Source organism: Mobula hypostoma, chromosome 15 (genome assembly GCF_963921235.1).
Source record: "Mobula hypostoma chromosome 15, sMobHyp1.1, whole genome shotgun sequence".
Taxonomy (NCBI): Eukaryota; Metazoa; Chordata; class Chondrichthyes; order Myliobatiformes; family Myliobatidae; genus Mobula; species Mobula hypostoma.
In genome coordinates this window covers 16,446,355-16,472,097 of record NC_086111.1, presented here as the reverse complement: position 1 = coordinate 16,472,097, position 25,743 = coordinate 16,446,355, and the positions used below count along the sequence as shown (strand labels likewise).

Sequence of the window (25,743 nt, the reverse complement as noted above, 5' to 3'; positions counted from 1 at the left end):
TGTTTTCAAAGAAATTTGTGAAAGCAAGGAAGAGAATCAAAACAGGTATATTATCACTTTCTTATACAACATTAAATTTGTTGCTTTGTGTCAGCAGTACAATGCAAAGACAGAAAATGACTACAAATTACAAGATAAATAAATAGCACCGAAAATTAGAAATAATGAGGTAGCATTTATAGACCATTCAGAAAACTGATGGTGGAAAATGTTTGCTAAGGAATTCCAGGTAAAAGGGCTAAATGGAAACCAATGTAAAATTATATAAATTCAAGAGCAAAGCATTGAAGTTTATTGTTGAGCCCAATGAAATAGAATTGACATGATAAAGCATTGTCATGGAAGTAGGCACTACTGATAATAAAGAGGTTTTTAAAATCAACATTTCAGTAAGATGAAACATCATGCAGACAATGACAATGGGTGATTCTACAAAATGCCTAGTTCTGATTAGATTTCATGGAACAAAGGGCAAAGACATTCAAAAACACCAAGTGGTGGCCCTTTAACTCACTCAATTCTTGCAGGCCTCACAAGACAAAACACACTGGCTAAAAATTGCAAATAAATGTCTATTTTTTCTGTAATTTAGTAATGGCAATATATTACTGTGTATAAATTAACCAAACTTTATTTGATTGTGAAATTCATGCGTCCTCAGTTCTTCATTTAAAGTGAGAGAGGAAATCTCCTTGCCTGCCCTCCCTCTGGTGCTCCGCTGCCTTTTCTTTCTTCCATGGCCTTCTGTTCTCTCCTACCTCGCACCCCCTCCCCTTCTCCAGCCCTGAATCTCTTCACCAATCAATTTCCCAGCTCTTTACTTCACCCCTCCCCCTCCCGGTTTCACCTATCGCTTTGTTTCTCTCTCCCCTCCCCACCTTTTAAATCTACTTACCTTTTTTTCCTCCAGTCCTGCCAGAGGGTCTCGGCCTAAAACGTCGACTGTACTTTTTTCTCCCCCATAGATGCTGCCTGACCTGCTGAGTCCCTCCAGCCCTTTGTGTTGCATGGATTTCCAGCACCTGCAAATTTTATCTTGTTTATCAATGTAACAGTCATTTTTACCCCCTCAACATATACATCACTCCATTTAAGTCACCTGGAATAGAATTACTAATCAAACTTATTTTTGTATACAATCTCATCTTATTTTTTAATGTAATCTTACATATGATTAAATTCAACTATCCCACTCCATCTGATTTCCTATTATTTGAGAGTGTAACCAACATTTTTGTGGAATGTTATGATTAAATCAGCCAATAATGAAAACATAGGATTACAGTAAAGACTGAATAACAATATTTCTGTATTGCTAATAAATGTTACAATTTAGAAATTTAAAAAGATCTGAAACCTTTTACAAATAGAATTTTTTTTTTATTTTTTGCTCAGCATAACAAAACTTTCAATTTACAGTTCTTCCCCTCACAGATATCAGCTATCAGAACACTTCCATCAAAATACAGACATCACCCCAACATCCTATACAAAAGCCCTTATTCGTATAGCAGACAGGTTTACATCTACATACTGCAGAAAAGGTTGCCATGTTTTATGAAAACTATTTGTTTTTAAGTGTACCATACATGTCAAGAAGTCCAAAGGAATGCATTCCATGATTATGCCAACCAAAAAGTCAAGGGGCCTTATCGGATATCCAACAAAGTAAAATGTTCTTCCTCGCACAAAAAGTCAGGATGCTAAAAAGTTTTTTCTGATGTGCATTAATAATATGACTGCTGGGTAAGCCTAAGAGAAAAGACACTGGGTCCAGTTCAAGCTCCACCTTCAGAATCTTTTCCATTTCACTCAAAATATCACTCCAGTATGCCTGAAGTTTGGGACAAGTCCAAAAACAGTGGGTGAAAGTTCCATTATTTACTTTATATTTAGAACACATTGGAGAAACCCCCACCTTAAATTTCAAGAGACGATCTGGAGTCAGGTGGGCTCTATGCAGAATTTTGAGTTGCAATGCTTTATTTCTATTACACACTACAATTTTCTTTGCATTATCACAGATGTCTTTCCATGTTTCAGCTGTAATTTCTACTCCCAGCTCTTCCTCCCAGACCCTTCCCAGCTGCTCAGCCTCTTCACAAGAATATTCCCTCAGGATGTTGTAAGAAGTACTGATGGAGACTTCACCCTTAGAACAAAACACCCTCTTTTCTCTGTCAGAACTATAGAATGATGATTAGGTACTTTTATATCATTGTTTTATAATTTTATAACCTGAAAAGGTACTAAATGAATTGATGCATTGTATAAAGTGGTGCACTGATATAGCAGGGTTTGATAAGAAAATTAGAACATCATCCGTATTTTATATTTTATAGTTAACAATGATATTTTTTCTGTATATAATCTCTTATCTGAAAGAAACCAAAGAGATCTTTGTTGGGCATGTTAAATTTCTGAACTATTTGACTAAAAGACATCATCATTCCTTTATCATTTCCTAGATGGAAAATACCCTTAGAAATTCGAAGTTTAAATCCAGAATCCATTATGCCAGGCTGAAAATCTAGACTGCCGGTTATTGGAGTCAAGGGTGATATTTTCGCTGCGTTGCCCTCAATTTGTCGCACCACCCTCCAAGCCCTGACTGCATTAATTGTTATTGGATTGTGACAATATTCCTTAACTAGTTTCATCTTATTGAGGAAAAGCAAATTAATAAGAGGGCATTTTGCTTGTGAAGCTTCAAAGTCTAGCCAAATTGAGGAGGGATCCCTGCAAACCCAGTCAACCACATAAGATAAAAAGGAACTTAATTGATATTTTTTGATGTCTGGAAAATCCAGACCCCCTAGACTATTGGGAAGCTGTAACTTAGGCATTTGAATACAGGGCCTTTTTTTGTTCAAGATGAAAGAAACAAACCAGCCATTTTTTTTTAAAGTATTTATTGGGTAAAAATGACTGGAATCATTCGTATTGGGTAGAGCAGACGAGGAAGAATGTTCATTTTGAGCAAGGATATTTGGCCAAGCCAAGAAATGGGAAGAGTGCTCCATCGCTCAAGATCCTTTTTGATTTTGTCAACTAACTGTGTAAAGTTAGCTTCGAACAATTGAGCAAACGTCGGTGTGTTAAGTATGCCTAAGTAAACAAAACCTGTCTGCGACCACCTAGAGGGGAAAACACACTGAGTGTCAGGTACCTGCTGCAGATTCCCCAGAGGCATAGCCTCTGATTTAGTGAAGTTGATTTTATAACCTGAAAAGGTACTAAATTAATTGATGCATTGTATAAAGTGGAGCACTGATATAGCAGGGTCTGATAAGAAAATTAGAACATCATCCGCATACAATGTAATTTTACGTGACTTTAGTCCTATGTCTGGAGCAGATATTTTGGGGTCTACAAATAGAATTTTTAAAGCCAGAATAACTTGATCAGACTTGAAAAAAGTCACCTCTGTAGTAAGTTTGCAAATATTGCAGAGAACATTTGATACAATTCCAAACTTGCTCCACCTGTGATCCTTGAAATTGTCAAAACCAAATAAAGATCATGTTCAGGGTAAAAGGCAAATACCCACATATGTAGTGTAAGTCTGAAATAAAACAAAACAATTTGCTGGTAGCACCCATTAGATCAGACTGCAGTTATGAAAAATGAGTTAACAATTTTGGAGTGAAAGTCAATGCCCTAAAATATTACATAAAGTGTAAAAGAGAGGTCAGAGGGGATATCAAGCCACTGGAAAATGATACGGGTGAGGTAGTTTTGGGGGACAAGGAAATGGAGGATGAACTGAATAAGTATTTTGCACCAGTCTTCACTTTGAAAGACACTAGCAGTACGGTGGAAGTTCCAGGTGTCAGGGGTCATGAAGTTTGTGAAGTTACCATTACTATGGAGAAGGTTCCTGGGAAACAAAGGTCTGAAGTCATCAGGACCAGATGGTGTATACCCCAAAGTTCTGAAAGAAGTGGCTGCAGAGATTGTGGAGGCGATTCTCAAGGACGTGCTCATGGAGTGAAGTTACTTCTTGGCTTCGCTCCATTACCTTTTCATTTTATATTCATGAACACCTTTATTTAATCTACTTTTATCCAGACTAAAAGACTCATACAATAGAATGTTTTCCCTTCTTTTTTGTGTTAGTTTGGATTCTGAATCTTGAAGATATGAGTAAAGTACCAACTACAAAATCTAAACTTTGAGACCTTAAATCTGCAAAAGATGCTGATGGCGACGGGAAAAGAAAACCCAATCCCAAACTACCTGAATTAACCTACGAGACAATGATGAATCTGCTCCGTGAACAATTGGAAGAAATACGCCGATATATCAGAGAAGAAATTAAATCAATTACGGATTCGATTAATGTTCTGGATCAAGCAGTTACAAGTCAAAAAAACAAGATTACCGATTTGGAGGAGGAAGCGCGGAACAGAGATCGAAAAATTCAGAGTTTGGAATTAAGAGTCTTTTCGAAAGACAAATCAGCTGGAGAGTCTTAAATCTAAGATTATTGATCTTGAAAATCGATCCAGACGACAGAACTTATGTTTAATTGGTCTTCCTGAGGATGTCGAGAATGGAGATCCTACAGTATTCTTTTCTAAACTTTTAAATGCTGCGTTCAGCTCTCAATTTCCCAATGATCCTCCATTGCTCGACCGTGCTCGTTGTATTTCACGTCGAAAACCAGGTTCTGCATCTAAACCTAAACCAATAATTATCGGATTTCATTATGTTCATGTTAAAGAGCAATTAATTCGAGTTGCCTGAAAACAGGGAATGATTAAATTTCAAGAGCATCAGTTCAGATTATTTGAAGACTTCAGTCCCGAAGTGATGACAGCGCGATTGGCTTTCAAATCTCTGATGTCGGAATGCTACCAAAAGGGTCTCAAATCAGCGTTATTGTATCCTGTGTGTTTAAGAATTTCTCCTCCGAACGCCCAGCGACGCTCCTTCAATTCTACAAGTGCTGCTCGAAGTTTCTTGGATGAACTTGAATCAGACGCCACGGTCTAATTTTTGCTCGATTCATGCAATATTGGGTTTCGATTCTTCTGTTTTTTTTTCAAACCTATAATTCATTTATGAAGATTGACCTTTATTAGTTTAAGTTTTCTGGTTTTGATTGGTAGTATTGTTTTTTTTCATATTTTACCAAAATTTTTCTTTATTGGCGGATTCATTCTTTTTTCTTTTCCTTTTAATTTCTGAATTCATAAGTTTATGACTTCCGAAACAGTAACTATCAGTTGGATTTTTAAATCTCTTATTTTATGAGGGGGAATATTAAGTCTTTTTTGTATAAACATCATGGTGTTTCGTCTTCTTCCCACAATACCTTCTGTTTTTTTTATTCCGCCTTTTTTTTGGGTTCTTCTTCCCATAATACTTTTCCTTTTCCGGATGTCCTTTTTTTTTCATACTCTCCCTTACAATTATTCAATATTTTATAACATGTACTGGTATCTTTTTTTTCTAGTATTATTTCAGAAAATATACTACGTAGGTTTTTTTTATTGTATTTGTTAAATTTCTGACTTGTTGTCATAGTGTAGTTTTTTTTTCCTTTTGTTTCGGATCTTTGGTGCTCTTCTTAACAACACATATTTTGTGAGCTGCCTTCTTGAGAAATGGGAGTAGAATTAGTGTTAGTTAGCTTTCTGGCTTTTTCTTGGCCTAGTTCAGGGTTTTCCTGGGTGGTGGGTGGGGGGGACTTTTACTATTACTATTCGCTTTTTTTTTCCAATTGAGCTAATCTAGAACTACAAAGATATCTGTAGGGTCGTAACTTCCGTTTCCTTTCCAAACGCTGGTTCCTCCTCCGGTTTCATGAGTTTACACTTCGGTTAACTCTTTACATACCAAAAGACTGATTTTCACTAATTATGGCTCAGAGGATTAATTTTGTTTCTTGGAATACAAATGGATTAAACCATCCAATTAAAAGAAAAAAGATTTTTAAAGTATTCCAAAGAATGAATGCGCATATTGTTATTGCTCAAGAAACTCATGTGAGGAGAGTGGATAATCAGCACTTTTTTCCCAAGTTTTGGATGGAACAATAATATCATTCAAACTCCCAAGCTAAAGTGAAAGGAGTTTCAAATTTATAGATTCCTCAATTACATTTGTGCATCAGGATACTCCCTCTGACCTGAATGGCAGATTTTTGATAATTACTGGTTTACTTTTTAAACAGAAAAGTTATGGTTAATGTTTATGTCCCAAATGTCGATTATCCAGAATTTTTAAAGCAATTATTTACCTCCTTTCCTAATCTAAATGATCATATGTTGATAATGGGTGGTGATTTTAATCGTTGTTTAAATCCTTCGATGGGTAAATCTATATCTACTCAGGCTTTACCAAGCAATTTGGCTACTCTTATCAACTTTTTCCTGATCGATTCGGGAATTTCAGAGATCTGGAGGTTTCTACATCCTCAGGGTAAAGAATTTTCATTCTTCTCACACTTATTCTAGGACTGACTTTTTTTTAATTCATTTAATTCTTTCCGTGACTGATTGTAACTATGACATTATTGCTATTTCTGATCACACACCTTTGAATCTCTCTATCAAGTTAATGGACAACCCTCTAATGATAGACAATGGCATTTTAATTCTACTTTGCTTCAAGATTCGGATCTTGTGAAAATTATTAAAGATCAGATTGATTTCTTTTTTTTTTAAAACTAATGATACAGATGAAATTTCCAGTGGAGTTATATGGGATACATTTAAAGCATATATTCGTGGTCAGATTATTTCTTACTCTGCTGAATTGAAAAACCATATTAAGAATGAAATACTTCTGTTGATTGATAAGATCAAAGATATTGATAAAAAATGAGGAGCTCTACAAAAAAGAGAGTCGAACTTAAAATGGAGCATAGTTTACTCTTAACATCGTCAATTGAAAACCAACTAATGAAAACAAGAGCTGGATTTTATATACACAGTGATAAATTATTAGCTAATCAATTAAAAACAGCTTCAGTCAAATGTCAAATTACTAAAATTGGTAAATCTGATCACACTTCTGACAGTCGATCATGACAAGGTAAATAAATCTTTTCAAGAATTTTATACATCTTTATATTCGTCAGAATTTCCTCAAGATCTCAATGAGATGTATGACTTTTTAAGGAAATTGAACTTTCCGAAATTGACATCCGAAGAACGTTTAAAATTAGAAATACCCATTACGGATTAAGAAATAAAGAGTGCTATTTCTTCAATGAATTCTGGTAAATCACCCGGTCCAGATGGTTATACAGTAGAATTTTTTTAAGTCTTTTTCTTCCATTCTTTCTCCTTGGTTGTGCAGAATTTTTAAAGATGCAATTAGTACAGGCAAACTACCACAACCATTTTATGGAACCTCTATTGCCCTAATTTAAAAAAAGAATAAGGATCCTACTGACTATGACCGATATCTTTGCTGAATGTAGATTCTAAGATTTTTTCTAAAATATTAGCATCTAGTTTAGAAAAGGTATTACCTCAAATTATTTCTGAGGATCAAACTGGATTTATTAAAAATTGTTATTCATCTTTTAATATTAGGAGATTATTGAATATTGTTTATACTCCTTCACTTAGAACTCCAAAATGTGTCATTTCATTAGATGCTGAGAAAGCCTTTGATAGAGTTGAATGGCCATATTTATTCAGTACGCTTGAGATGTTTAACTTCAGTCCGATATTTATATCTTGGATTAAATTGATATATCATACCCCTCTAGCTTCGGTTTTTACTAATAATCAAAGATCTCCCTTTTTTCGATTATTTCGTGGTACTAGACAGGGTTGTCCTTTAAGTCCTTTATTATTTGATATCGCTTTAGAACCTTTAGCAATTGCTATCCGAGATTCACCAAATATTTTAGGTATTACTCATGGGAATGAGATACATAAGCTATCATTATATGCTGATGATTTATTACTATATATTTCTGACCCAGAGAAATCCATTCCTGCAATCTTATCTTTGTTGGCTAAGTTTAGCAAATTTTCTGGCTGCAGATTGAATCTTAATAAGAGTGAACTTTTTCCGTTGAACATGCAGGTTCCAACTTATAAATCCTTACCACTTAGATTGGCCGCTGATTACTTTACTTATTTAGGAGTAAAAATCACCAAGAAGCATAAGGATTTGTTTAAGGCTAATTTTTTCCTTTATTTGATCAGATTAGATGTTTGTTTACCAAATGGTCACCAATTACGTTATCTTTAATTGGTCGGATCAACGCCGTCAAGATGATGATTTTACCTAAGTTTCTATATTTATTGCAAGCATTGCCTATCTTTATTCCAAAATCCTTTTTTGATAATGTTGATTCAAAAATTTCTATATATATATAGATAGCAGAATAAAAATACTGAAGTAGGTAAAAGATACTTACAAAAAGGAGGGCAGTTTAGCATTGCCGAACTTTAGATTTTATTATTGGGCAGTTACTATTCGTTACTTGAAATTTTGGACATGGAATTGGGATACAGTTTCAAGTCCACAATGGGTTAATCTTGAATGTAAATCCATTTCAGGGTTTTCATTAGGTTCTATTTTAGGGTCTCTGCTCCCTTTGGATTTTTTTTAAAGTGAACAAACATATGGATAACCCAACACTGAAATATACTGTTCGAATATGGTTTCAGTTTCGAAAATTTTTTGGATTGAATCAATTTATTTTAGCAAGCCCTATTCTACTTAATTTTCTTTTTCAACCCTCTTTTTTGGATCAAGCTTATCTAGTCTGGAAAATTAAAAGTATATGTTTTTCTGATTTATTTTTAGATACAGGTGTCCCCCGCTTTTCGAACGTTTACTTTACAAAACCTCACTGTTACGAAAGACCTACATTAATACCGTTTTTGCTTTCAGAAGGTGCTCTCACTGTTAAGAAAAAAATCAGCACACGAAAAAAGGCAGCGCACGCCCCGAGCAGCCACTCTCCCCCGGATTCGGAACTGCATTCTCGCCAGCATTGCTTAAACACATGCCTGTGAGCAGCCGTTTGCAAGATCAGTTCTAAGGTATTGGAAAAGCCTAAAAGAGCTCATAAGGGTGTTACACTTAGCGTAAAACTAGACATAATTAAGCGTTTCGATCGTGGTGAATGAAGTAAGGACTAAGTGAGTTTGGCTTGTGGAAGCTGACAAACATGATGTTGAAGAGGTTTTGGCATCCCATGACCAAGAACTGATAGATGAAGAGCTGATACAATTGGAAGAGGAAAGGATAACAATTGAAACTGAATACAGTAGCGAATGGACCGAAAGTGAAGTCGTCCAGGAACTGAACGTGAAGCAACTGTGTGAGATTTTCACTGCAATGATAAAGTACGACTTTAATTTTGAAAGGGTACATAGGTTTAGGGGATATTTGCATGATGGTTTGAGTCCTTACAAAGAACTGTGTGACAGAAAAATGCGCGAGGCTCAGCAGTCAAGCAAGCCTTCCGCATCAGCCACCGCAGACGACGAACCTCGACCTTCGACATTGAGGCAGGCAGTCATAGCAGAAGATGAGCTGCCTGCTCTAATGGAAACAGACGATGAGATGACACCCCAGTGTCCCACCACCTCGCAATTCACGGAGAATGCAGCGGTAGCCGGGAGGCACACAGCACATCTTTAAGAAAAAAGCCAAAATAAACATGCTAATTAATTAGGTGCCACCCGACACATAATTAATTAGCGTGTTTATTTCCGCTATTTTCTTAAAGACGTGCTGGATGCCTCCCAGCTACCGCTGTACCCCTGCATGCTTCGCGGTTCGGTATCTGTCGGCGGCCTGGAAGGTGGGGCCACTGCACCACCTAACCTGCGACGACTCAGTCTAACACACCATCATCAGTGTGCTCGGCGCTGAACCAATTCCGGTAAGTGATACTACACTGTACATACATTATTTCTACTTTATATAGGCTGTGTATTTTTACGTGTTATTTGGCATGATTTGGCAGCTTCATAGCTTAAAGGTTACTGGAGAGTGCTAGCGTTGTGTTTTTGCCAACAGCGCTTGCGTGAGATTTTCTGCCGACGGCACTTGTGCGAGATTTTCGCTACAGCAAGCAGTGCAGTAATGATTGTGGAAAAGTATTTCTACTTTATATAGGCTGCGTATTTATCATATCATTCCTGCTGTTACTATATGTTACTGTTATTTTAGTTTTATGTGTTATTTGGCATGATTTGGTAGGCTATTTTTGGGTCTGCGAACACTCACAAATTTTTCTCATATAAATAAATGGTAATTGCTTCTTCGCTTTACGACATTTCGGCTTACAAACCGTTTCATAGGAACACTCTACCTTCGGATGGCGGGGGAAACCTGTAATTACTTCATGTCTTTTGAACAATTATCTACTAAATATAATTTACCTAGATCCCATTTCTTTAGGTACTTACAGATTAGAAACTTTTTAAATACTGTTCTTACTACCTTTCTGATTTCATACTCATCAGATATAATGGAAAGAATTTTAGATTTAAATCCTTTTCAGAAAGGTTCAATAGCAGTTATTTATAATATGATTATGAAAATAAATCCAGATGTATCGAATTCAATCAAGAATGACTGGGAAAGGGAACTTAAGCTTACTTTACCTATTGAGAAATGGCAAAAAATTCTTCAATTAGTTAATTCTTCTTCTATATGTACTAAACACGCGTTGATACAGTTTAAAGTAGTACATAGAGCTCATATGTCCAAGGATAAATTAGCTTGCTATGACTCATAAATCCTGTATGTGACACATGTCATTCTGAGACAGCTTCGTTAACTCACATGTTTTGGTCATGCCCTTTGCTGAAGAAATACTGGGACGATACCTTTGTTATTATTTCAACTGTTTTGAATATTGATTTACAACCCCATCCTATTACTGCTATCTTTGGTTTACCAATGATAGAACAACATCATCTGACTCCCTCAGCTTGTCGGATGATTGCTTTTGTTACACTAATGGCTAGAAGATCCATACTATTGAATTGGAAAGAGATTAGATAGATAGATATACTTTATTGATCCCGAGGGAAATTGGGTTTCGTTACAGCCGCACCAACCAAGAATAGAGCGTAAATATAGCAATACAAAAACCGCAAACAATCAAACAACAAAAAGCAAACTATGCCAGATGGAAAATAAGTCCAGGACCAGTCTATTGGCTCAGGGTGTCTGACCCTCCACGGAAGGAGCTGCAAGTTCGATGGCCACAGGCAGGAACGACCTCCAGTGCCGCCCAGTGTTGTATCTCGGTGGAGTGTGGCCGAAGTCCAACAGTAAAAAGTTCAATATCCGGTCTACAATCAGGTCTTAATCCTCCTACTACATTTCAATGGCTTTCACAAACTATGTCTTGTTTAAATTTAGAAAAAAAAATAGAAGTGTCATTTACAACCCTTCTATTAAATTTGAAGAGATTTGGAGACCATTTATTCAATACTTTCATATGATGTAATTTGACCCTTTCCAGTTCTACTTTGTTATTCTATATACGGGGAGAGGAGTGGAGTTACGACTCTAATGGTCCTATCCGAGGTATCATAATAGCCCATTCTTTCTCTTTTTGTTAGTTTAGTTTTTCTTTAGTTGGTTTAGATTTTTTTTTCCGTTTTGGGGGTAAATTTTTTTTCTTTTTTTTCCCCTCTTTTTTCATGATATTTTATCCATTTTTATCTTATATTTCCCTATATTAGAGCTGTACTTTTTGAGATTTTGGGATGCTCATGAATTATGTGTCAATTGAGGTTATATTTGTTTAAATTATCTTTTCAATAATGTAATCCCAATTTCTCTGTATCTATTTTTCTGTAATGTGTATGATGCTGAAACTAATAAAAAGACTGAAAAAGAAAGAGATTGTGGAGGCATTAGTAATGATCTTCCAAGAATCACTAGATCATGGAATAATTCCCAAAGACTGGAAAATTCCAAGTGTCACTCCATTCTTCAAGAAGGGAGAGAGGCAGAAGAAAGGAAATTATAAGCCATTTAGTCTAACCTCAATGGTTGGAAGCTGTTGGGAGGCAATTGTTAAGGATGTGGTTTCAGGGTACTTGGAGGCACACATTTAAAAAAGGCCGCAGACAGCATGGTTTTTTCAAGGGAAAATCTTGCCTGACAAACCTGTTGGAATCCTTTGAAGAAAAGATTCTTTGAAGCAGGATAGACAAAGGAGAATCAGTTGATGTGTACTTGGACTTTCAGAAGGTCTTTGATAAGATGCCACACACAAGGCTGCTCAACGGCTGCCCATGGTATTACAGGAAAGATAAAGCAGTGGCTGGTTGGCAGGAGGCAAAGAGTGGGAATAAAGGGAGCCTTTTCTGGTTGGCTGCTGGTGACTAGTGGTGTTCCACAGGGGTCTGTGTTGGGACAAATTCTTTTTATGTTATAGCTCAATGGCTCAGCTGATGGAATTGATAGCTTTGTTGCAATGTTTGCGGTGATATAAAGATAGGTGGAGGAGCAGGTAGTTTTGAGGAAGTAGAAGACTATAGAAGGACTTAGATTAGGAGAATAGGCAAAGAAGAGGCAGATGGAAAACGGTGTCGGGAAGTTTATGGTCATGCAATGGCAGAAGAAATGATATGGTTGACTATTTTCTAAATGGAAAATACAAAATACAAAAATCTGAGATGCAAAGGGACTTAGGAATTCTTCTGCGGGTTTTCTGAGGAAACAAAGCTACATTTCAGAGTAGGTGGTGAAAGGAGGGGCTTCTAGATGTAATATAATGTTAAGAAGTTAGCATCTCGCAGGCCTCTTGTGACCCTGGCTATTTTGTAAGGATCATGGTGGCTAAGACTTTGACAAAACGCATAGAAGCACAAGTGTTTCTCACAAGATAAGCTGAGCGGGTGATATTATTCTTGGTATGCGACCTGCGTAACTTCAGTCCTTGCTTAAGAACAACTTGTACCATTGTTTGATTAACTGCTGTAAGAAACATAGCGCTTGCTAGATAAGCATTATAAGGAATGCCTGCTTCAAGGCTGGGAAGCTCTGAGGGGTAAGCTTATGTCTGACCGCTCCCAGACATAAGGGTAGTAAGCTGTTACACGAACAATTTATGGCTGATAAGTTAAACAATACTCATCTGTACAGAAACTAAGGGGGTGAACCCACTTGACTGCATATGTATAAAAAGCACTGTATTTGCTTCAGAAGCCAGAGACCCCTGGAGCAGCCCAAGAAATTGCTTAAGGAGGGTTCTCTCTGGTAACTTGCTAATAAAGAGTTAAAGTTACATTCACTATAGTATGTGGTGTCTTTGCATCGGGTAGATCAAAAGAAGTTTACAATATAGACATACAAAGATTAAGTGAAAAAGATGGAATGTGGCAAAAAGAAAGGTCATCAACTTTGGAAAAAACAGAAAGGTAAAGTAATTTTTATTAGTGATGGATTGAAAAGTTTCAGTGTTCACATAAAGCTGATCAGTTATAAACAATGCAAGTTAATGTGTAGGTACAGCAAGCAGTAAGGAAGGGAAATGGTATGCTGGCCTTTATAATGGCTCTGCACTTCTTCAGGTATGACTTCCAAACTTCCATTATTGTCCTTATCAATTGGATGAAAATCCATTTGTTATTTTTCTGGTCAATTGACCTGATCATCTACTATGCTGCCTGAAGATTTCTTCTTTACAGTGAACCACACAGCAATTTTTTTTAAATCTACTGCAAACTTTTTTTTAAATGTCCCAAATACTTCTAACTAAATTTTAAATATGCAAAAAGCAATGATATGAGAAAACAAATGAGGACCACTTGAGGAGACATTATATTCTGAAGGCGACATCTCCACGTTCAGCTTTTTTTGAGCCAAAGAATCTTTTGTGATTATAAATGATCATTCGCTCTCTAGCTGATATTCTGAACCATTTCTAAATGGATTTAATGCACAATATTCTGAAAGTACCAGTTGTACTAACCTTCTGTGATATATACTGGACTCCTTGAGTTTCCAAGACTCCCTCAGTGCCCCCCACACTACACTTCATCCAGCCACGTGTTGCTCATCTTTCCCCAACCCTCACCCCCTTCCATTCATCCTATTCCCTCTCCTCTTCCTCCACTCAACAACTGCTGATTACTCCAGGTAATAGAAGTTGGTTACCAATTTCTATGGATCTCCTTTACAAAATCAGGCATTCCTCTGTAGAAGGTGAAGTCTAATTGCCATCCCACAATGAAATACAAATCGAGACTCTGATTCAGAACTCCAGCTGCAACAGAATGTGACACACTGCACAGTGCTTTGAAAAAGTTTTTAGCCCCCACAACTACTTTCACATTTTACTGTCTCATTTATTAAATTCAAAATATATTGAAGTAGGATATTTTGAGCTAATCTACAAAATATTTTACATGTCAAATTTATAAATCCCACAACCGGTCAACAATTTACTAAAAACTAGAAACCAAAATTGAGAGACTGAAAAAGCATTCAACACTTTTCTATTTACAATGCTAACTTTCCTCAGATGCAAAATAGAGTGTTACCTTATCAACTCACCCAATTTTTTGATGTAGAAATTCAGAGGATCACATGTTTTGCAATGAATTCATAAGAATAAATACCTCTTTCTGTAAGGTCCAACAGTAGGGTAGATTTTCAACAGACCAAAATGAAGACAAAGGAGCATTCAGACAAGTCAGGGAAATGATAACATAGAAGCTCAAAGCTGAGGAAAGATTCAAGACCATCTCAAAGGAACTGAACATACCTCAGAGTTCAATGCATCCCATCATGCAAAAGTGTAAAAAATATTAAACCACAGCCATACTGCCTAGGTCAGGCCGCCCCTCTAAACTCAGTCGCTGGAGAAAAATGGCACTTGTAAGAGAGACTACTGTGACACTAACAGTCACTCTGAGTGAGCTGCAGAAGTCGGTGGCCGCAACTGGAGAGGACGTTCATAACTCCACAATCTCTAAGGCCTTGCTTAAAAAGGGCATTTATGGAAGAGTGACAAGTGACATGGCTATATTTAAAAAAAGTATCTTTGCTTGTAAAGATTTTGCAAAGCGTCACTTGGAAAATACTGTAAAGGTCTGGAAGGAAGTCTTGTGGTCAGACGAAACTAAAGTAGATCTTTTGGGACTCAACACTAAACAGCGCGTGTGGCATACTGCGCATCACCCAATTAACACCATCTCTACTATAAAATATGGTGGAGGTCGGCTCACACTATGGGGATATTTGTCAGCAGCAGGGGCTGCAAATCTGGTAAGGATTGCTGAGAAGATGAATGCTGTTAAATACAGCATGCAGGACAAAAACCTGCTCACCTTGGCCAAAAAGCTTAAACTGGGGAAGAAGTTCATCTTTCAGCAATACAATGACCCAAAGCACACAATCAGAGTCCAGACCTTAATCCGATCGAACATTTCTGACAAGACCTTAAAATTGCGGTCCACCTCCGCTCCCAAATTAACCTAGCACAGCTTGAGCAATTTTGCAAGGATTGGGCGAATCTTGCTCCATCATATTGTAGTCCAAAAAGACTACTGGCTGTAATCGCTGCAAGAGGTGGTTTAACTAAATACTGAGCAAAGTGGGGTGTACACTTTTGAACTGCTGACATTTTAGTTTTTCATGCTTTACAATTTTCTCTGTTTTTGGGCTCTACGGTGAAGTAAAAGGAGCATGTGGTTTACAAATTAAAATTCAGTTAAATTGATCAAGTCCCTGGTTGTAAATATAATACTCATTTATGTGAACAAATGGTTGGAGGCCGAATACTTTTAAAAGGCGCAGTATTTTGTTTTTAATATTGATAATTTCTGAATAAGGGGCAGGATGGGTGGAGCTGCGATAGCACTTAGTAGCGACTTCTTTGAGCTCATCTGTGGAAGCAGCTTAATTTCTACCTTTATGTCTTTTTTTCTTTTCAGGGTGGATGCAGTTCTGTCAGAGACCTGACATGGAATTACACTCAGGCTTCGGTGCTTTGCAGTAGTGGGACTCACTCCAGGGACTCATGACTAACCGCTTTTTGGAATCCTAAGGACACGGTTTAGGGGTCGAGTGTGCCTTTGGGGTTCCGAGGCTTCGCGTTCCTGTGGACAAGCTGATTCTATGCCAGTGCTGCCGAATGAAGCGTCGCAGGAGAAAACGGAACATTGGGAACAGTGAATCAGCTGTTGGGGGCTCTGTACATGTTCAAATTGCATGCTCTCTCTCCCTCTTGTTGGTGGAGAAAAGGTTGGTGCAGATTCTCGATTTAGAGAACTTGAAGGGAGAAAAGTGACACAGCTGACTTTATCATTACAAATCAGCAAGTTGTTTTGCTATGTCTCTCCTCTCGCTGTGAAACGGGGACACTTCTCTTTCCCTTTATTAGGGAGAGAATCTGTGGTATGTTGAATTGTCAGGTGGACGATTAGTTTTTGTTGTACTGCAGATCATGCTCGTTCTTGCAGACTTTGCTATTGCTTGCTTGGTGGGTGGAGAGTGCTGATGTTTTTTTTCTGCTGAAGTAAATGATTGGGGCTTTGCAGCTGCTTGTGTGTGGGAGGGGGTGGGTAGGGGGGCTTTGAGCTTCGAACGTTTTTACTGTCACTCATTCTTTGGGGCACTTTGTGGATGTCTGCAAAGAGCAAGAATTTCAGGATATATATTGCATACATTTCTCTGGTAATAAATGGAACTACTGAAAAAGCTAGATTAAAAAAGGTAGCCACAACATCTAAAAGTGAAACATCTTCATTTTGTGGGTTTTGCTGTCAAGATGAAGCTTATCTGATGTCTCAGCAACTCTGCTTGTATGGCATATGATTGCCTTTATCTTCAGCCCACTCTAGCGCAAAGTAAAATTTATTATTAAAGGACATACCTGTATACTGTATGTTACCTTCCAATCTATTTCCTTGAGGGCATTTACAGGAAAATATAAGAAATACAATAGATTTTATGAAAAGCTATGCAAAAACAAAGACTGGCAAATGACCCAAACACAAGGAAATCTGCAGATGCTGGAATTTCAAGCAACACACATAAAAGTTGCTGGTGAACACAGCAGGCCAGGCAGCATCTCTAGGAAGAGGTACAGTCAACGTTTCAGGCCGAGACCCTTCGTCAGGACTAACTGAAGGAAGAGTTAGTAAGAGATTTGAAGGTGGGAGGGGGAGGGGGAGGGGGAGATCCAAAATCATAGGAGAAGACAGGAGGGGGAGGGATGGAGCCAAGAGCTGGACAGTTGATTGGCAAAAGGGATATGAGACGATCATGGGACAGGAGGCCTACAGAGAAAGAAAAGGGGGGGGGGAGAAAAAGCCCTGAGGATGGGCAAGGGGTATAGTGAGAGGAACAGAGGGAGAAAAAGGGAGAGAAAAAGAATATGTGTATATTTATATAAATATCGGATGGGGTACGAGGGGGGGCATTAGCGGAAGTTTGAGAAGTCAATGTTCATGCCATCAGGTTGGAGGCTACCCAGACGGAATATAAGGTGTTGTTCCTCCAACCTGAGTGTGGCTTCATCTTTACAGCAGAGGAGGCCGTGGATAGACATATCAGAATGGGAATGGGATGTGGAATTAAAATGTGTGTCCACTGGGAGATCCTGCTTTCTCTGGCGGACAGAGCGTAGGTGGTCAGCAAAACGATCTCCCAGTCTGCGTCGGGTCTCGTCATATATAGAAGGCCACATCGGGAGCACCGGACGCAGTACATCACCCCAGCCGACTCACAGGTGAAGTGTCGCCTCACCTGGAAGGACTGTCTGGGGCCCTGATTGGTGGTGAGGGAGGAAGTGTAAGGGCATGTGTAGCACTTGTTCTGCTTACAAGGATAAGTGCCAGGAGGGAGATCGGTGGGGAGGGATGGGGGGGTTAAATGGACAAGGGAGTCACGTAGGGAGCAATCCCTGTGGAAAGCGGGGGTGGGGGTGGAGGGAAAAGTGTGCTTAGTCGTGGGATCCCGTCGGAGATGGCAGAAGTTACGGAGAAATATATGTTGGACCCGGAGGCTGGTGGGGTGGTAGGTGAGGACAAGGGGAACCCTATTCCTAGTGGGGTGGCGGGAGGATGGAGTCAGAGCAGATGTGCGTGAAATGGGGGAGATGCGTTTGAGAGCAAAGTTGATGGTGGAGGAAGGGAAGCCCCTTTCTTTAAAAAAGGAGGACATCTCCGTCATCCTGGAATGAAAAGCCTCATCCTGAGAGCAGATGTGGTGGAGACAGAGGAATTGCGAGAAGGGGGTGGTATTTTTGCAAGAGGCAGGGTGAGAAGAGGAATAGTCCAGATAGCTGTGACAGTCCGTAGGCTTATAGTAAACATCAGTAGATAAGCTGTCTCCAGAGATAGAGACAGAAAGATCAAGAAAGGGGAGAGAGGTGTCAGAAATGGACCAGGTAAACTTGAGGGCAGGGTGAAAGTTGGAGGCAAAGTTAATGACGTCAACGAGCTCAGCGTGCGGGCAGGAAGCAGCGCCAATGCAGTCGTCGATGTAGCAAAGGAAAAGTGGGGGACAGATACCAGAATAGGTTTGGAACATAGATTGTTCCACAAAGCCAACAAAAAGGCAGGCATAGATAGGACCCATACGGGTACCCATGGCTACACCTTTAGTTTGGAGGAAGTGGGCCCATATGACTAAGGATAAGTTGTCTCGTTCTTATTTAGATATATCTCCGTATTGTGACAAATGTACTAATGGAAAAGCTTCACTCATTCATGTTTTTGGACATGTCTGAGTCTTGGAAAATATTGGAAAGAAGTATTTCAAACCTTTTCGATACTTTTTAAGGTAAATTTCAAGCCTAATCCTTTGACTGCTTTATTTGGTATTGTTGAAGGAAAGGATATTATTTTGGAGCCATCTGATTTGCACATTTTGGCTCTTATGTCTCTTATGGCCAGAAGGGCACTTTTGCTTAAATGTAAAGATGTGGCCCCTTCTATTCACGCCCAATGGTTACGTGATATGATGTCATGTTTAAATTTAGAGAAGATTCGATGTTCAATCTTTGAATCTAATCAAGACTTTCAAAACATTGTGGGGACATTTTCTGAATTATTTTCAAAATCTTTGATTTGCTGTTAAAGCACAGATAATGACTAACAATCTTTTTTTCTATTAATCAGCTTTGGCCTTGGTAGTGGGTTAGATTTTTTATTATATATAAAAAAAATTATTATTTTTCAATGTTACGAACTAATTGATTTGTACAAATATAGGATAAGGAGTCTTTATATGCGATTTACTTTAATGTATTGACATTTTTTTTCCTGTACTCTGTATTCACGCGTGTGTGTGTGTGTGTGTGTGTGTGTGTGTATATATGTATGTATATAAAGAAAGAAGCAGCCAACAACAGTGGTGTCATCAGCAAATATGGTATCGGAGATGTACTTAGCCACACAATCATAAGTATAAAGCGAGTGAAACCAGGGACTAAGCACACAGCCTTGTGATACACCTGTGTTGATGGTGATTGTCGAGGAGACACTGTTGCTAATCTGTACTGCCAGGAGCCGGCAAGTCAGGAACTCTTAGGACATTACATCAGTGAAGAAAACTCAAGTCTACAAAAGGCTAAAGAGGAATTGTATTCACTAGCGAACAAACTGACCCTTCTCAGTGACTTCAGTACCAGAGTTGGACAGGACATACATCTTTAGAAATGTATGATTGGTAAGCGTAGGGAAAGCAATTCCAATGGAGTTATCCTTTTGACAAAGGGATATCATAAGCTTATTGAAGAAACAATTACAATTCCTCATGGCAATTCCTCATTCCAAGTATTGGCTTCTGCTAGAATACATCAGCAACATGAGGGGTGTTACAAATGTTGGACCCATCACTGCTTAATCAAATGCATCACTTCCACCAACCTGGCCTCAAACTTGTTCTGAGGCTTCACGTCCCTGTGGACAGGCTGATTCTATGCCGTTGCCACCAACTGAAGCATTGCGGGAGAAAACAGAACATTGGGAACAGTGGATCAGCTGTTGGAGGCTTTGTACTTGTTCAAATTGCATGTTCTCTCTCCCTCTCGTTGGTGGAGAAGAGGTTGATGCCCCAAACTGATAATGCCCAGGGGAAAAAAAAACACTGCTGTAGGAATATCAATTTAAAGAACTCAGATTCTGCCAAGGTAGTGCCCTAAGATCTTTAAAACTAAAAGGAGCTAGACTACTCAGTTTCTAGTATGTCATTATTAGAATCAAAATCAGGTTTAATAACACTGATATACAGCAAGTAGTGAAATTTGTTTTGTAGCAACAGTGCAATATACCGTAAAAACTAAATTACAGCGAGAAATATTAAAATTTAAGTGTAACCATCTCAACATGGCTCGTAACAAACCTGACTCATTAGCCAACTCTGGCTAATAGCTACATGACTGAGCATTGCATGGGTAATACTGAGAACCTTCAATAAGCAACACATGTCCAGGGTCGGTGGGATTCAGGAGCAACCACTCTGGAAAGTTGGAATATTCCAATAAGGGAACAGAAATTATGGTAAGTGCTGTGCAGATACTGTCCCATGCAAGGTTATCATTCGCCAAGAAATAACAGAATTAAAGTGGAAATATACTTACAGATATTTTAACTTTAACAAACAGTTAATAGGAAAAAGGGCCCAGTTCAGTTAAGCCAGTCTAAATCTGCACATAAACATTGGAGCTCATTTCTGGAATACTCAGGTGTTTTGCTTTGAGTCCTCAAGTGCTGAACCCATGCTCTGCATGAAGGACACCAGCCACATTTCCCTCGAAGACCATCTCGAACAAACTGGCTGACTCAGGAATATTGGCACTTCCTCCTGCATCTGCACAAAGCACTTCTTTCTTACAACAGGGTCCCTCCTTCAAGCAGCATTCCCATGTGCTCTACTCCGCACCTCCTGCCAACAAAGACACCCAGAAATCTGATTCCACCCAGCTCTCAAATGTTCCATCGCATCCCACTATTACAGCACATTACTAAGCCAAACCGAAATGGCTGACAGAACATTCTTAGCCTGAGCATATGGCTCCTTATCTCAGCCAAAGCCAAAACACTAGCCTATGAAGCTTAACTAACAGAACACACTGCATTTACAGAAAAGCTGCTGGAAGCATACCAGCATTAGCAATAGAAGTACACTAAAACAGGTTCTTAACCAGGGCATTACACAAGTAATTCAAAAAAGAAGAAAAAAAGTCAGGTAGTGTCCATTCAGAAATCTGATGACAGAGAGGAAGAAGCAATTTCTCAAATATTGAGTGTGTGTCTTCAGGCTCCTGTACCTCCTTGATAGTAGCAATGAGAAGACGGCATGATCTAGGTGATGGGGGTTAGTAGATTATGAGAATACTCAGTATTAATGATCAATGCTGCCTTTTTGAGGCAATACCTTTCGTAGGTGTCCTTGATTCTGGGGACACTGGTCCCCATGATGGAGCTGGCTGAGTTTACAACTTTCTGCTGCTTTTTCTGATCCTGTGCAGTGGCCCCCTCCATACCAGGTCGTGTTAAAACCAGTTAGAATGCTCTCCACAGTGCATTTGTAGACATTTGCAAGAGTCTTTGATCACATACCAAGACTATGCAAACTCCTAATAAAATGCAGCGGCTGTCCTACCTTCATTATAATTGTATCAATATATTGTACCCAGGATAGATCTTCAGAGATGTTGACACCCAGGCACCTGAAATTGCTCTCCTTTCCCACTGCTGATCCCTCGATGAGGACTGGTGTGTTCCCCTTCCTAAAGTGCACAATTCTTTTATCTTACTGACATTTAGTGCAAGGTTGTTACTGCAACACCACTCAACCAGCTGATCTATCTTGCTCCTTAACGCCTCCTCGTCCGTGATAAAGACTTTTACATGCCTATTAGAAATCAAATTGGTTTAATAAGAAAAACCAGAAAATCCAAGATAAAGTTAATGGCATATGCAATGTGTTCTCGTACTGGAACCAGCTCCAAACCAAGTAGTAGAGCGAGTTGTCATCATAGGAGTTACAGACAACTGGAAAGTGGGAAGAAACTAGAGCACCCAGAGGAAACCCATATGGTCATGGGCAAAACATACAAACTCCTTACAGTCACAGCAGTGAATTGAATCCCAATTTTCCCATTACTAGTGCTGTGAAGGCAAGATACTAATCACTATGTTAACTTGCTGCCCATAATTACATTAATTATATCAGGAAAGCCTTCTTGCATGAGAAAGCAAAAGATGGAATGAATTTTTGGGTCATATTGAATACATACATACATGGAACTATTTAAGAAAAAAATTGGATCTTAAAAATAATTAATAGGTCTATAAATTATGGACAAACAAATATGCTGGATAATCTATTCATCTGCATTTGTCCAATGAACTACTGAATAGCTACAGATAGCTTTTACTGTTTGTGTATTGGATCTGTATAATTGAATCTCATGGGTCACATGTAATCGCTAAGCCTAATTATGATGACCAATATCTTCACAGCAGATAAAAACTTCATGTTCTGGTTTGTACTTATACACAAGGTAACAGTGATATTTTTAAAAAGCCCTTTTCAAGCTACAGAAGCACAAGACACTAATTTTAATTAGTCTACCCTTATAAATGGCCATCACAGAAACTCCGATCTCAGTGGGTTTATCAAACACATGCAGTACAGTCACAGTTTTGATCTCTATTTCATGATTTGTTGATTTCAGTCAGTGGTATGATAAAGGAATTTGTTAGCATATCACAATTTGGACAACCTTCTTGCTACTCAGTGCTATAAAGCAGCCCCTGTTGGATCTGATTTTAATATCAGTCAGTAAAACACATTTTTCCAAACTCATAAGTAATAAACATTGAGAAGTATCAAAGTATTGTACCAGAGCAAGAAACACCTTCAGCAGAGAAGCCAGCGGGAAAACTATGGGTCAAAGATTCCCAGTTCAAATCATCCAGTATGTTGAAGAAATAAATAGATAAATTTTAGATATTAAAGGAATCATGGCATCTGGGATTTATGCAATCTGTAAACAACCAGCCATGATACAACTGAATTAAAGAGTATGCACAAACAACCATTGTGCAAGAGAAGACAAAATGTGTAAACACAAAATTAAATATTGGAAACAGGAGATTTTGAGAGCTCTTGAAAGTGAGTCCACAGTGTTGTGTATGTTGCCATAGTTTGTGGAATCAGTTCAATGTTGAGATTAGTGAATTATCCGTGCTGGTTCAGGAGCTTGATGGTTGAAGGGTAGGTAATAATTGCTCCTGAACCCGGTGGTGTAGGACCTCCTGCCCGATTGTGGCAGCGAGAAGATTGTTGGCCACAGGTAAACAATAAGCCACGATATTACTGAATTACGGATTATGCACCAGGTGCTGGATAGCATACTCATTTCTACATTGAACTAAAAAAAAGGGAATCCAAAATATCTAGCAGATGAGATACTGTATATAAAAATTAAATACATTAAAACAATTACGAGTAATTACCGTTTAAAACGATATACATTTTCCGACTACTTCGAGAAAATGATCGCAGAGAATTGAGGCTTAAGGTCCTGCTGCATTTACAAAAGACAAGTGGATTCATTCCCACATGGTGGGGAAGCATTTGTTAATACGTGCATAAAGATAGTTTACAAATAGCTTTCTTCTTTTGAAGATAATGGCAGTGGAAAAGTTCGTTTTCAGATTATACTTCACTGAATCGAAAAGATTGGGCAAGAGCTATCCAAAAAGATTCAGCATATGAAGCTCTAGACAAACGCACTCCATGCGAGTAATAAACAAAGCACATCAATTTCAATAGATTTTTGAAAGGAACATTTCGACTGCATTCTATAAATGTTTGAAAGAGTTCACATCTGGCAGAGACCTATTGTCATTCCACTGCACGCCGGATGGATTGGGCGATCAAATCCCAAAGTGAAAACATGTTTTGTTTTCGGTTATCTTTCAGAGCTGTCAGCCATTACTAAAGTATTACAGTATTCCGGTTACTCAACACTGGTGATTGACAGTATTGAAATAAGTAAACAAAACAACTGTTCCTCCCCCGTTTCAATTATAAATCATGCTCTTCTGCAGCTCTATATTCTTAAAACGATATCAACTAAACGTAAAATATTGATGCACAACATATTCAACAATAGATTCAATTATCAATAAACGTACAGTATTATCAACTTCGTTTTAAATAATTCCAAAGACGCATCCTTCACTCGTGATTTTATGGAGCTCCTAACATTTCAAAAGCTTAATAAATCACAGCCTCAGTGACACCGACAGTTTCTAAAATGGCTGAAAGACTATTGAGCAGATGGTCATAGACCGAAAGACCTGTTAACCGGTCTCTTTTGACCTGCTTGCTGCACCACTTACTTCATACTCTCCATTGCCATTTTAAATCCCCAACAGGTTCTGTGCGTTGTAAGGTGCATTTTATCGGAATGAAATGACAGCGCCCTCCATCGAAAAATTATACTTCCGATGAGCTCCAAGAATCATATACTGTACATTCAACAACGGGAGGATAAAACAAAACACAAGCTTCAACGGCAGACATTTATATGTGCAAGTTAAACTGTAGAAATTAAAACCATGGCGTGAAAATAACACCAAATGCAGCAATAACGCTTGTAAATCAACCTGAATGCAACAGCTTATAAGTTAAGAATTTTTAATAAACCCTATATGGAAATTCGAGTGTCAATTCGCCTTCCGTTGACTTTAAACACTTGCAACAACTATCTTAAAAAAACACTCAACGCAGACCATTCAAACCCATCATCGTGGGAAAGCTGCACCGAGCACCCTCCTTCACAGTTTAAGTTCCAATCACCCGACTTCATTTAAATCTTTTCTGAAAGAAATCGTGACTGAGATGTCTGCAAGCATGAAGTAATATTGACTGTGTCCTCCGTGCAGCCTCCGTTCATCAACCGCCGGTTGTTTTTATTTGTGAGGGGAGGGGGAGGGGGCGGAGGCAGATGACATTAAGAAAGTGCCGATTTTTCACTCACATTTAATTTCTCCTATTTTGTAAAACAACCACCCACCAAAATACCACTAAAATTGCGACTCACCGACGCCAAATTTCTCCTCCTCGGTCGGTGTCCACATCTCGGCCGGCGCCGCACGAGCCCGGGAGTCGGCCGGTTCGCATGAAATTCTCTCACGGTGTGCGCGCGCGCAAGCCGGGGCGATGGGGCTGGGGAGGGGGGGTGCGGGCAACCAGCCTCGCCGTTCACTGACCCGGCACTAATTCCCGGACCCCGAAGTAAGCTTTCACTGCGGCGGTAACAGCAAAACGTAGCTGGTAACCCACTGCCTGGCCGCTGCTCCCACTCATTCCACCGCAGCGGCTGCACTCAGCAGCAGCAGTAGCGCCATCGACGGTCACGTTGCCCGGGCTGCGGCCGCGCGTGTGGTGGCATGCGCTACAGCGAGCTGAGCGCGCGCCACCGCTCGCCAGTGGGCAGCGGATCTCGGAGGGATGGGAGCACCGTCACCATGACAACGGGGGGACGCTCGTGCGGCCGACGTCACGGCAGCACCCTGCAGGTGATTGAAATGAAACGCGTGTGCTGCGGGTTGTCGCCTCGACCCTGGGGTTATGGTATCCCTCCACTTTCAGCGCCCGTGTGCAGGTTCCTGCAGAAACAGCACAAAACACACCAGTATTAGCAATGGCGAAGCAACATAGGGCACGACACTACATCAGTTCGCCGAAAATAATAACTCGTAACCTCACATTTGTGCAGTTATATGTATGACATATTGTGGAGATTATGTAAGC

The 25,743-nt window shown here is 39.1% G+C and overlaps 1 protein-coding gene across 8 annotated transcripts in view; it reads right to left on the bottom strand.

Annotated features, from left to right (window-relative positions):
* dock3 (dedicator of cytokinesis 3) overlaps positions 1-25,430 on the bottom strand; it is a 966,938-nt gene extending 941,508 nt beyond the window's left edge. For all 8 annotated transcript variants that reach the window (XM_063067780.1, XM_063067785.1, XM_063067784.1 and 5 more), the window contains exon 1: positions 25,031-25,430. In XM_063067780.1, the coding sequence (XP_062923850.1) occupies positions 25,031-25,067 (37 nt within the window). In that variant the 5' untranslated portion in view covers positions 25,068-25,430. The remainder of the gene's footprint in view (positions 1-25,030) is intronic.
* Positions 25,431-25,743: the final 313 nt, after the last annotated feature.